Genomic DNA, 14,316 nt, shown 5'->3' with positions numbered 1-14,316 from the left:
GGCCAACCATCTGCACATAAAATGTCACCAAGCCTGATGGTCCGGCACTTGACCATGGTAATGGGGGACAGTGCTGGCTTCCACCCAGATTGATGCCACCCAGAGTCGTCCTCCCCCTCCGCTGGTCCCTCACTCACAACTGCAAACTTCTTGTTCATCACCATCTGCTCGGCGAGCACAGATTGGTTGTGGAATAGATGGGGCTGCATATGACTCCACATGTGTGGGAACCACCAGAAATCCTTCACATAAGAGAGAAGCAGGTCATCACCTTCATCCTCTGCATCCGTACCTATCCAAAGAGAAAGACGATAGATGCTGAACACACAACTCCTTAGGAATTCCTTTCAGGCGAACACATGGGGAATGCTTCCCACACCATATACAAACACATTTGATTTTTAAATTAACCTTGGAAGTTACAAAAATGTATTACTTCTACCTTACCCTTTTCACGTTCTGCCGCCCCCTGCCATCAAAATAAATACACACTATTCAAAAGTAGGCCTCCCCGGTTTTAGAATGGGCTATATCCCACAAAAAGGATTATTCAGAAAACTATTATTTAGATAATGCCTAAACATGCAAATCAGGACTCACAAACAAGTCAGCGGTTGCTGAAGTTCTTTGGGTATCCCAGTTAGAGCCACTTCTACCTTTCACTAGCCATCTGAGATTGCTTCCCATTCAGCCATCAGCATCCCACAACTATCACCAGAAATCCGAGTTCTTCTCCCTCTCAGGCTTCAAGCCAGCGATGTGAGGCTTTTCTGCCCTTTCCAGCCATAAAAGAACTGCTCTTCTCTTCAGCCATGCACGGTCTCTTTTTTTCAGATGGCCAAGTAAGGGAGCTATTGAGTGGGTCTGTTAGTCTCACTCTATGGCACTATCTAAGGACATCTCTCCCATTTCACATTCCCTCTCTATCAAGCCAATGGGCGGTTACTCTCTCAACCCAACCTACACACCTCTATCCATCCAAGTGCATGCTCCATTTCTGGCCACCAGAAACCGGTTTACCACCCCAGTTATCAAAATCCACTCCCTTTTTCCAGAAATTGACAATTCTCTATCTGCAACCATGATAGGTCTTTGGCTACTGCCAAAAAGCCTTCAGGCCCTGCTGATTCACAAACATTCAGAATAAGGGGTAAAATGCTTTTTGGATCACTTGTCCACGCAGAATGCACTGTACAAATTTAATAAACTCCATGGTGTCAAGAAACTACACACCATATGCTCGTGTTAAACTCTTCCAACAAGAGGCCTACTTTATTTACAGAAATCTAATCTCTCGTAGTAGAAGTAATATATTAAGCAATGGGATAGAGGAGCGTCTCCTTGCCTGTGTGGAAGAATTTCCCAGAGTATCCCAGGTTGAAGGTGAAGTTCGGAATATGGGTGCGCAGTTCATTCTGAGCGTCAAATAAGGCCTGCAAAAAAAGACAAATAAAAACTCAAAGAGAAAACGAACATTAAATGTCCCCAAAAAACATGTGTGGTAGCCCGAGGGCTTTAACGAGGCCGGGACCAGCCAGGGCCGAGCCCCGGCAGCCTCCAAAAAGTTGGGCTCAGCCACGGCCCCCAAATCCCCGGTCCCATAACGCTACAGTGGAACATTTTCCTGCACCACCACCATGTTGCAAAACTGTGACCGGCAGCGTTTCAGCCACAGAGCTGGGCAAACTGGAACTTCCTCTCATGACCTGCGAGACACCAGTTGCTAGACACGCTGGATGGCAGTGCTGTCAGTCAAAGCAGTGCAGCCAACAGCATCGTGGCAGGAGGAAGGGCCAGTTACTGCAACTTCCTCTGGTTACCTTCACAAGGGGCCGTGAGAGGAAGTTGCAGTAACTGGCACTTCCTCTGGTTACCCTCACAAGTGGCCGTGAGAGGAAGTTGCAGGGCAAAGGCCGGGATGCCATTTTGGCCTGGTATTGCCAGCTGCGCCAGGAGACGAGGATCCCACGCTGCGCCGGATGACCAGGTACGTTTTAAAACATTCCTTTTCTTTGCACATCAGCAAGTAATGTGAAAAGGAAAGGAAATGTTTTCCACGGTTTGCATATAAACAAACACTGCTAAGCAATGAAAATGCCATACTGCCTCTACACGTACATTTTATTTTTTTATCCGTCAGTTTCTCTTTCCGTCATGGTGAGGGAAAGAGAAACTATTGACAGATTCAAAAAGAAAAAGTATGTGTAGAGGTAGTGTGGCATTTGTATTGCTTAATGCAGCGTTTGTTTACATGCACACCGTGGAATGTCTTTGGCCACCCCCATTAAGTTGTACACCACGCCCCCAAATTAGGCCCCCCCCCTCAAATTCTACCCCACTTAATGCACTAGGTAGCCCACATGAAAAGTCTCTATATTTTAATATGAAGGGGCAGTACCTGCCAGATTTTTAAAATAGGCTAGTGTTCCAACTGGTAAAAAACTAGCCTGGACCACTCAGCAATGGCAAATTATTGGATCGTAAAGAATCTATCAATGATAGCCAAATTGCGAGGAAACATTGCCGGCATGCAAATGTAGCACTTGCTGGAATCTACAGATGTTTCACCCCAGTCAGTCTGGGCTATGGCCGAAACATTGGGAAAAGACCCATAGTAGACACCATGTGTAAGTATTTATGGATAGTGATGATGGAAGTGTCACAGTAATGATCTGCCTTAGCATGACATGCATTACTTACCGTAAAAGCATTTCTGATGATTATATCTGCTTAGATTCACATGCTGTGCATACAGTGCAACATCCAGTGGTAACTGCAGAGTATTGCATCTCGTCTTTCGCAAATCGAAAGGGGACGTCGACATGGGCGTGCCTGTAACACTTTCCCTACGTGACGTGTAGTGTACCCAAAATCCCTCACGCGTCGAGGTCCCTTCGATTGTATTTTTTCTGCCTTGAGGGAGTCTTATGGCTATCGTGAGTGAGTACAGAAAAAGAGAGAAAGTAGTAAGACGTCTATGTCCTTCCAACTGAGCGGGGAGGAAGGGTGGGCGCATGTGAATCTAAGCAGATAAAATCATCAGAAATGCTTTTACGGTAAGTAATGCAGGTCTTCTGATGCTTGTTAATCTGCTTAGAATCACACGCTGTGCATAGACTAGTGAGCAGTACCCAGAGTTGGAGGTGGGTTGTGAGAAGGAACAGTAATGAAAAGATGTCTTAGTACTGCTTGTCCCACCTGAGAATCAGACCTAGAATGAGTGTCTAGGCAATAGTGTTTTGTAAAGGTGTGTACAGAACTCCAGGTTGCCACTTTGCAAATGGACTCGAGGGGAACATTTGCAATGAATGCTATGGAAGCCCCAGTGCATCGAGTAGAATGCGCTCTAAGCTTGAAGGGCAGTTCTCTCTTACAGAGTGTGATGCATTTAACAATCTACCTTGAGATTGCCGATATCCCCTCCTCTACCAGCTGCCACTGAAATGAAAAATTGGTTCGTCTTTCTCAGTGGTTTAGTTCTGTCCAGGTAAACCATGACTGCCCTACGCACACGTGTGCAGGATTCTTTCTGCCATGTTAGTAGGGTTCTGGAAAAAGTTAGCAGTTCTATTGATTCACATGAAGCTTGGAGATAAATTTAGGCGCAAATCGAGGGTGAGTGCGCAGAACCACCTTATCTCTGAACTAACAAAAGGGTCTAGAACTGAAAGGGCCTGTAGTTCACTAACCCTTCTAATAGAAGTGATAGCCACTAGGAAGGCTGTCTTATAGGTAAGATCTTTGAGACTTGCCTTATGCATAGGTTCAAATGGAGACCCCATATGTCTGGTTAATACCACATTCAGGTCCGGGAGCTGGATTAGAAATGGGGGGATGAATCCTTTTGACCCCTTCCATGAAAGCCTTAATAACTGGTATCTTCCACCACAACACCTTCTGTTGTGACGTAGTGTAGGCTGAGAGAGCAGCTAAGTGAACCTTAAGGGAATTAAAAACCAGCCCCGAGTCAAGTGAGTGAGTCAGGTACAATACAATGTGTGTGGGCGAGAAATCAATGGGATTGACGCCCTTGGTATTACACCAGATAATGAAGCGTTTCCATTTACTGGAATAGCAATATCGGGTCTTAGGTTTTCTCGCTTCCATAAGTATGTCCATGCATCTCTGAGGGAGTTGCAGGTGTCCGAACTCTATGACCTCAGGAGCCAGGCCGCTAAGTTCAATGTTTGTGGGCACGAGTGGAGTGTCTCCCCTATGTCCTGAGACAACATGTTGTATCAGCAAGGTAGTTTCACTGGGGGGAGATAGAGACATCTCCATCAGATGAGCGAACCAGGGTTGGCGGGCCCACATGTGGGCCACCAATATGGTGACTGGTTCCTTGTGCATCTTGAGCACTATTTTGTTGAGTAGGGAAATCGGAGGAAAGCGAAAATTTCCCTGACCTTGTGTTCGAGTCCGTTCCCCTTGGAACGGTTCTGTGGGTACCTGGAGGCGTACTCTAGGCATTGAGTGCTCTCCAGAGTTGCAAACAAGTCGATCTCTGGGAAGCCCCATTCTGCGAAAACATTGGAGACAATGTCTCAGTGTAATCGCCATTCGTACTCCATGGGTAGTGGGAAACCTCTGCTGAGTACGTCTGCCAGATGATCGAGTTCCCCTGGAACATATTTTGACAACAGGAACATGTTGTGTTCGACAGCCCACTTCAAACTGTCCCAGAACATTTGGGACAACCCTGGAGAGTGAGTACCCCCCCGTTTGTTCAGGTAGTACATGGCCGTGGTGCTGTTTGTGAGGATCAGGACCGTCTTCCCTTGCAGTTGTGCATGAAAGGCTTTCAGTGCTTTGAATACTGCTAACAGTTCCAACAGATTTATGTGGTTGGATGCTGCGTCTGACGACCAAACTCTGTGCGCTGTTTGTTGAAGCAGGTGAGCTCCCCACCCTGTGAGAGATGCATCTGTAGTGACAGTAGCCTGCACTGGGGTGGTGGTGAAAGATTTTCCCTTCAAGAGGTTCTCCCTTCACCACCACCGCAGCGAGAGATCGAGGGCTATCGAGACAACCACTAGATCGTCCCATTGTCCGCTGGCCTGACACCACTGGCTGTTGAGCCACTCCAGCATAGGACGCATGCGCAAGCGCGCGAGGAACCAAATAAATGCACAACGCCATCATTCCTAACAGTCGCATAGCCTTGCGTACCGTCATCTCTTGACTGGCTACATAGTGAGGGATTTGAAACATGTTTTGGACCCTCTCGTTGGAGGGGAAGATGAGGCCGTCTTTTGTTCGAATTAGAGCCCCTAGGAACTGCTTGACTTGACTGGGGTCTATTGTCTTTTGGGTATTTGACAGGCATGTCTCGTAGGAGTCCCCTGTTATGAGCCAGTCGTTGAGGTAAGTATAGACCGGGATGGATAGCATGCGCAGGTTTGCTACTGCCACTGCCAGTACCTTTGTAAATGCCCTCAGTGCTGAGGCTACACCAAAGGGTAGTACCTTGAACTGATGGTGCTTGTCCTGTATCATGAATCTGAGGTATTTTCTGTGCGCCGGCAACATTCAAATATGAAAGTATGCATCTTTCATGTCCAATGTTGCCATGTAATCCCCCTGTGTGAGCAGGGGGATGACCTCCTGCAGAGTGACCATACAAAACTTTGAGGTTTGACAAATTTCTTCGCTGGGCACAAATCTAGTACATGGCGCATGGTGAGATCCTTTTTGGGTACAAGGAAGTACACTGAATAAATACCCTTGTTTACCTGTAGAAGAGGTACGACTTTTATGGTGCCCTTTTCCTGCAGGGTCTCGACTTGGATGCACAGATGTTCTGGAGTCAGGCGTCTTGAACGTGAAGGTCTGAATTGGGGGGACCGGCAGAATTATATACAGTACCAGTGGGCGACGGTCTTGAGTACCCACTGGTCTGTAGTTATCCCCTCCCACGCTTGAAGAAATGATGTTAGCCGGCCCCCAACCAGGAAGGCGTAGGAGAGGACCCGGATCTGCGGGTCATTTTTGACCCGAGGCCGGGGAGCCTCGAGGGCTAGAATTCCGGCCCCTTCCTTTTCCACATCGTTGACCTCTTAGGGGATACGGGGTGGTGTAGCTGCTGGTTCCTTGGGGAGATGACCAATTATTTCCCGAGCCGTATTGGTTCTGAGGGAACCGTTGGCCCCAAAAGTAACGTCTAGATCCACTCCCCCTCCTTGGGGAAGGCCTCTGGGTGATCTGATCCAGGGTCTTGAGGGTGTCGTGCTCTTTTTTTGCAGTTTCGAGCACTTCGTCAACTGCCTTTCCAAATAGATTAGTCTCCTCCACTGGCTTATTTATTAGTGAAGCTTGAGTCTCTGGTTTGAAACCAGGGTTTCATAACCATGTGTGCCTCTTCAGGAGGGTACCTTGAGCCAAGGACCAGCCAGCTGTCTCTGCTCCATCCAAAGTATTTTTTAGGATACTCCGATTAACTTGTCTGCCTTCTGCTAATGTGGAGAGCAGGCGAGCCCGCAGCGGTTCAGGGACTTCTTGAAGGCCCTCCTGTAGCATGGTCCATTGTGCGTAGGCATAGCTAGCCAACAAGGTTGTGTTATTTGCTATGCGAGTGGAAAAAGCTGCGGCAGCCGTGACCCTTTTCCCTAGAGCGTATAGCCTCTTGCACTCCTTGTCCAGGGGTGCCTCCCGAGTTGATAGGGGAACCCACACTCTCTTCCTGGTTGTAGTTAACACCAGTGAGTAGGATGGCCCCTGATGTAAAGGAGTTCAGAGGGGGAAGGTCGAATACATTTTCTAGGATTTAATGCTCTAGTTAAGGCAGGTGTCAATAATGAAGGGGACAACCACTTTTTTGATTGAGTTTAACAGAGGAATAGCTTGGCTGGCCGGTGGTTTCTCTTTTAAGATGTCCTCGACAAAATCAGCCTCTGGTACAGCTTCCTGGGTAGCAATCTCGAAATTTTCAGCTGCCTTCCTTAATATGGCGCTGCCGTTGAACGCCATTTGGTCGTCAACCGGGGAGGCCTGTCGAGTGGGTGTGGTTGGGGGGAATCCATGCACAAGGTATCAGGTTCCGGTGTTGGATTAGGTGACCGTGAAAGCTGAGGATCAACCAGGTCGGGGCTTGTTAGGGAGAATTCTCAAAATGTGCCAATTTCCCTTACCTTTTGAGACCCCGAGCAACTTTGCTGGATGTCTAAGATTTTATTTTTTACCTGGGAGGAGTGCAAGCCTTTTTTACCCACTCTTCCATGTATTTTGATGTATGTGTGTTTTACTTTTGTGTTCTTCGGTTATGGAGTTTTAAAGCAACTCCATAGGCATCATCTATTTCTGTGTGTCACACAGCATCCTCAGTGCAGTGACACAGGGGTGTCTTTCAGACTTCACAAGGTTTAAATACCTTCTCTAGGACTGACGACTGTCTCCCAGAGCATGTAAAGTTAAATTTACTTTACTAGTCTCTCTGTAAATTTACAGACCCAGCACACACTATCTTCCTATAAAGTGCTGGAGGGGTTGCTTAGCTTACCCTGAGTCAAAACACTCAGGTAGCAGTCAAATGTTACCCTTTTCTACTTTAAATGGCTGGTGGCAGCGGTTTAGATCAAACTACCATGATTTTTCCCCAACCACCAACAACGGTAGCTAAAAATCGGGTCAGCCATGTTTTTCAATATGGCGCCCAAGACCTATCTGTAAAAACAGACTACAGTCATCTCTTTTTGCCATTTCTTTTAGGAAAGGTCCTTCTTGTGTTTGTACCTGCGCGCCAAACCAGGTTTGGTCCCTTTGTTCGTTGGCCTTTGGTGGGCTTCAGTGCTGAAGCCCTCTGGCGCCTGAGTGTCTGGGATGGGCAGGATATGAGGGAGGTGCTCGAAACTCCCTGTGCTTAGGAGACCTGAATGCACTCTGGCGTGATTGGCCGGCTGGCTGTCCGGCAAGGACAGCCACCCTGCTGTGAGAGTGACAGCCAGGCTGGAATGAATGGGGGAAAACTGTTTAAAAGCAGGTCTCTGGGACTTGGAAAGCAGAGTCGACCACTGGAACAAAAGAACCGAAGACAAGCTGAAGGAAGAGGACTGCTGCAACTACTGGACAACCGGTGAAGCCCTGCTGCAGGTCCGAATTGCCTGAAACTTCATCGACAGAGAAGCCCTCCACGGTTAACTTCTTCCCTTGAGTTTGGTGAGAACAACAAACTCGCAAGCCACCTGGACACCGTCCCCATCTTGGTCGAATTTTCTTTAGAGTGCTGTTGAAAACCGGGTAGCCAGAGGGAAGGAAACCAGCTTGTGGACTTTAAGGCACTTGCACCTTAAAACAACGTTTTGCCAAGCTTGTGGTCTCATCCCCGGGCAGTGCAGGAACCTCCCGACGTCCTCCTTGTCCCCCACGACTGAAGCTCAGGAACAGCGAGATCTGCTCGAATTGCCAGGAACAACTGCCTCAGCTAGAACTCTTCTTCACTTTAAAAAGGTACTGTGCAAACGCGGTCCAGAAATCTTTTTGGCCACAGAGAAAGTTTGTGAAACTTTCCCGACTTCGAAGGCTTATCCTTCCCTTATTCATTCGTCAAACTTTTTGCCTAGCTAAATTCTTCTGAAAACCGTGGCAAAGACTTAACCGTTTACTCCCAGAACTGTGCTATCCTACACAAAGACTCTGAACCATTGACTGTGGCCCAGGCCTATGAACTGAATTGCTGGTTGTAGTTTACTGAAACCCTTTGCCCTGCCTATGCAAGTATTTGTGCTATTAATTCTTATAACCTTGTCTTTTTACCCCTTTTGAAAGTATCTGAATTGCCATTTTGCTCCCACTTCAGGGGAGCTAAACTTGTTCATTTACTTATTGGTTGTGTATTTGTGGTTTATTAGTGTGTGATATTGAGCTGCTCTTGCTAGTGTAATGTTTTCAAACTGACTGTGTAAATAAATGTATATTCTTTTACCAAGAAACCTTGAGTAAGTGTTTGTCTGAACCACTGTATTTGTTGACCCTTTGTGTAACTTGTTCTACTGCTCACTCAACTCTTGAGATAAGTCTGGCTGCTCAGCCATCACTACCACTTTACTGTGTAGAACAGGCTTGTACCAAAGGTGAAATTGTACTTATACTTGTAGTCTTAATTGCATGTAGTGTTCCCAAAGGGTACTGCATGTGATTCTGCCCAACATGGCTGTCCCCCCCAGCCCTCTGTGGGGTCCATATGAACATCCTCAGTGTCAGCAAAGGGATCTTCATACTTATTGTATTGGTCCACAGGAACCTCATCCTCAATGAGGTCATAAGTAAATTCTTCTTCTTGAGAAGTATCAAAGACTTTTTGAAGTTTAGCCATGGGGGAAAGGGACTCTCCTCTCAAGGCCTTTTGGGCACGGACTTCTCTGAGAATTGTACAAACCTCTCTAATCTATCCATACATCCCTCAAACTTCTCCCTGGTCCAAATAGATGAACCAGGGGAGTCTAGGGGTGGAAAAGACTCTTGTAATGGATCTTCCGTCGCAGAACGTCGAGAGTTCTCCTTTAACGTTGCAGAGATCTCTCCAGTGCCTTCCGAAAAGTCCTTTCGGTGGACCGACTGTTGACATGTGTCCCTGTGTTTGTCCTTAGGCCTCACCGTGGGTTCCGATGAATCCTACGGCCTATCCCTGGATTTCGACAAATCCCTAGGTTTGTCCTTAGGTATGGACGAATCTTTGGACCGTTGCTTCTGATTATCTGCCGAAATAATCCTTGCGATGCTCCCAGCAACCTCTTCAGAGGCGGAAAGGTGTTTAGTTCAGGCCTGCAGTACTGAGGTTGTTTTCGGTGGACCCGGGGCCTTCTCGACCGTGGACGCCTTCTTCCGATGCGTCTTGGTGGTCCCTTGAATATTGGGGGCAGCGCCCTTCGATTTAGAATGCCCGGTTTGAAGGCGCACATGCAGTTGTGGGGAGGGGTGCCGATCCTGACCATCGGCGGGCTCGGCCGAAATATCCAGTGTGCTTGTTGGCGCTATGGGCCGCTACGACTGTTTTGTCGAAGACGTCCCGTGGGGGTGTGTCCTTAGTGTGTAAAGAGTGTGCGTCCTTCTCGCGGGGGTGTACAGTGCCCATAGCAGAACCTGACTCTTGCCTGATGGGGCCGGACGACGTGGAGCAGGAATGCTCTGCCGAGAGGTCAATGGCCTCCGAATTGGAGGCCTGTTCACCACTTAGCCCCTCGTCACAATCGGCGTTTGTGGCAGCGGGAGAACTAGACTCGGCCTGCGACATTCCGTAGGCCGCTCACCGCTTAACACGGCACTCCTTTACTGTCTTTGGACGCAGGAGCTTGCAAGCCGCACAAGCCGTCTCGTCGTGATTCAGGGGCAGACGCCTGTTACACTTAAGGTGTTTATCCCTACAAGGAAATTTGGCCTAGCAAGAAGGACAAAACCTAAACAGAGTCCTCTCCATAGCTGAGGAAAAATATAGTGACTAAAGGACCCAGGGAACAAAGAGAGGAAAGGGAAAGGCATTCTTAGAAAATGAAATGTCCACCCCGACCCCACTCTCCCTATTGTGTAGGCCTGCCAGAAGGCCCGGCCACGTGGTCGTAGGGGTGTAACAGTATACCGTTATAGATACCGTGAACAACCTAATTGAACTATAATAACCGTCACGTTGTTTATACTGGTATGCCGTTTTAGGGCCTGCAGCTATTAAGCGAGCTTTTCAATCTGATTTGGAAAGGCTGCAGTAAGCAAGTGCTGCGCAGTGTGGATCTTGCACTGTGGCGTCTGCCAGGAGGGCCTTCTTTGGCAGACAAGAGCATAGGGAAAGTGTGGCCACGTTAGCAAACGCAGCCTTGATGCTGTGACCGCTCTCTGTCTGTGATCTGTAGACTCGGGTTAAAGATCAGCCGATTTGTAGTTTTCCCACCAATTTGAAAGATGGGGAACTACACATCCCAGAATTCAAAGGGGGGAATGAACTGGATGCTCTTCTGATACATGTCCACAAAAAACGTTAGCTCTGTAGACTGTAGGAACACTGGGCCTATCAGTGCCTTGTGCTAGTATATAAACTCCCTCTCCCCAACTGTCCTCCATGTAGAATTGCACATTGGCACTAGAGTTGTTGCTTCGCTTGATCCTTCACATGCTTTCTGCATATGGTACTGGACTTAAGCAGGCAGGACAGATTCTACATTCAATTTAAAGTATCCAGAGCAATGGGGGTGAGATATTTATCAGGTCTATCCTCGATTTGTGACACCACCCATGAAAGCATTCCTACGCCTCAACTCACATGACAAGGGTCCTTATGCGCTCAGACCTGGAGAAAATGGTAATGATGGGGCTGTGGTGAGGTGGTGGTCTAGGTCATTTGTGCCGATATGTATTTGAACTGTCATTTTCAAAATGTTTTTGTGCTTTAAGAAGGTAAATGAACATGTATTGCAAGAATCTAGAAAGAAATCAACAGCGCCCACTAAACACTGTCCTGTTAGGATTACATGGTCAGTGGGGACTACAACATCAGACCTTTATAATACACCAGGCAGATGGTAAACAAGCTATAGTGATTTCATCAATATGCAACCTTTCGGTGAGTGTGTGTAGGCTATGACATTTTGACAAAAGAAACACAATGACGTGGGCTTTCAGACCTCACATAAATGCATTTTCTCCCTTTAATGTGCTAAAGCGTAATCAAAACAAACTTTTATGACTGATCGCAGCGAGGGGTCATGATGCCCATGCCATGTGGTTCCAAAATAAAGCAGGTCGAGGCCGATTTTTAAAGCGATGAGCTGTGACCGAGTAGCAAGCTCATGGCTCAAAATGTGCATTTTAACACTTCCACTAGTCATTATTTCATTCAAGGCGATCAACGAGTAAGCGGCATGAAAGACCAAATCTGCAGCCGCCTTAGGTTCTTAGAGGATCAGCTAAAAATGTGCAGAGACAAGTTTCAAAATGCTGACAATTTATGACCTTTAAGAAAAGGTTTATTAAGATTAGTTAACTCCACCTGCTATACCGCGATAACCATGATATACCATCATTTGGCAAGAAGGTTATCATACCGCCATAAAACCAATACTGTGACATCCCTACATGGTCGGCAGCGCTGACCGGATCACTGTCTGTCGAAGGTCCGTGGAAGAAAGGGACGGTAGGTAATATTCAATAACTCTAATTTACGACCAAGGGTCGAAAGGAAAACAATAGCAATGTCTCTGGATGAGCTCTGCATAAGACGACCAGTATGCTGGGTGGAAAAAAACAATCTGAGGGACCTCAACACGTAAGGGATTTTGGGTACACTACACGTCACGTAGGGATGGTGTTACAGGCACGCCAATGTCGACGGCCCCTTTCAATTCTCGAAAGACGAGATACAATTCTCTGCAATTACCACTGGATGTCGGACCATATGCACAGCATGTGAGTCTAAGCAGATTAATAAGCATCAGAAATATATGTGACCTTTAATACCATCTAACATCCTGTCCTCCCGGTCAAAATGGTCAAAGCCTAACTCAGATGTTAGATTGTGTTAGGGAGAATTTTGCACAACCCTCTTGTGACGACTGTGTAGCCATCTTACCTAAAGGATTTCAGTATTCCAGCCAGAAAGAAAAAACAAACCTCTCTAAGGGTAGTAACTTAAGGAGGAGGGAGTGAAGTGCAATTATAGTCCAGACAGCTAAACAAAGAAAGAACACACCGAGATGTAGTAAAATAGACACTTAATAATTCACATACACGTTCAAATATGTACTAGACTCCGACATAACATACAGTAATAACACACTGTGCATTAAGGAACGTAAATGCCATTTAAGACGCAACACACTCCTATACTAAAATATCAGTCAATTATCTGGCGATAGGTACACTACATGGAGTCAAAAGGGGGAGGGCGGGTAAGGTGGGAGTGAAGGGCAAGCAAAGATAAAACACACACACTAATAAAATCATGAACGGAACCCCTGTCCCCAAACGCTGAACAAAGTAACAATATTCCTATCATCTAGGACATAATATACATAATACAAACAAACACCTAAAAGACCATAGGCCACCAAAGGTTAGAAGATAGTACCAACACATCACACTCCTAGAGAAAAGAGTTAAAGTTCTATATATTGCAACCAATCATTTCTCATTGACCGGAGTGGAATGTAAGATTTTGCAATTATGTACATAAAATCTCTCGCACAAGCTAAAATTCCAGTCTTTGGCCTAAAACTCAATGAACCCTACGAGGGCAAGTACCTCCAACGTCACTTTAGAAGAGTTCCACATAAGATTCAAAGTTCCTCTGAGAAATATACAGGGCAATGTCAATAGCTACAGCCTCCGTTATGAGGAAAGGTACCAGTTCTATCCCACAGGTGCAGAGAAGACAACAACCAACCTCAGTGCATGCAAGAAGAGACTCCAATGCCAGGTTTCAGACTCAACCACCACAGGAAGAGACAGACTCGCAGAATGTATGCCAATACAAACTAATGGCAAAACAAAGTAGAAGGGAACCTTTAGAGACCTTCGTACATAGATCACGGGCACTTGTATGCACTCTCCACGGGCCTTTATACACACTGCACCCAGAGCCGAGAAGAAAACACTCACAGTTGTGTTTCCTGAAAAGATGATTTGGAAAGGCAAAAGAACCCCGTCAGTACAACTTCATTTCTAGCTGCAGTTTACAGGATTCAGGTCAATTAGGGACTTGAAGCCCGGAAACAAGAACTACCCAGCCATCCAGAAAGAAGAATCATTATTCTTTAGAGGAGTAGGCCCCATCATCCAGGAGTTAAAGCTATGGCAAGGATGTCTCCTAGAAGACGGTGAAACCTGGCACAGCAGATTACAAAGCTTTGGAGGACAAGGAGGGAAGGCAGCAGAACATGGCTCACGATTAAGAGGGCAGTTGAGGTGACCTGGGATGGCCCAAATGAACAGGAGAGGAGGTAACTGGTGTCCCAATACCCACCTCAGTGATTCCAGCTTCCTAAACCAAGACGGATAGCCAAAGCAGTAAAAAGAGATGCACTGGAGTAAAACAGCCAAGACATGGTCCCAGCACGAGAGGCGCAGGCTAGCTAACAAGACAGACATGACAGGAACAAGAGGACGTCCAGAAAGGACATACAGCAATCTGAAATCAAAACTGGCGCCAAGGTACAGAGACAAGCCCACCCAGTATGGCCAAACCTGGTCTCAAACGTCTTCAGCAAGTAAAACATTTGTAGAGGCTTCCACATAAATCTAGCAAAGCTGAGGGCAGAAGCAGGATCTCCCCTAGATAATCCTACTCATTCATGGGCATACAGTGCCCTTCAATCACACACCAGGGCAAGCAACAAAGAT

General features: G+C 46.8%; 1 protein-coding gene across 1 annotated transcript in view; it reads right to left on the bottom strand.

Moving 5' to 3' along the window:
* NDST1 (N-deacetylase and N-sulfotransferase 1) overlaps positions 1-14,316 on the bottom strand; it is a 500,062-nt gene that overhangs the window by 229,738 nt on the left and 256,008 nt on the right. The window contains exons 4-5 of the mRNA XM_069654041.1: positions 1,346-1,433; positions 138-292 (exon numbers count right to left, since the gene is read on the bottom strand). Coding sequence (XP_069510142.1) covers positions 138-292; positions 1,346-1,433 — 243 coding nt within the window. The remainder of the gene's footprint in view (positions 1-137; positions 293-1,345; positions 1,434-14,316) is intronic.

This window comes from Ambystoma mexicanum, chromosome 3q (assembly GCF_040938575.1).
Source record: "Ambystoma mexicanum isolate Mex_15411 chromosome 3q, UKY_AmexF1_1, whole genome shotgun sequence".
Lineage (NCBI taxonomy): Eukaryota > Metazoa > Chordata > Amphibia > Caudata > Ambystomatidae > Ambystoma > Ambystoma mexicanum.
The sequence above is the reverse complement of the archived record's forward strand: the minus strand, read 5'-3'. Positions and strand labels throughout refer to the sequence as shown.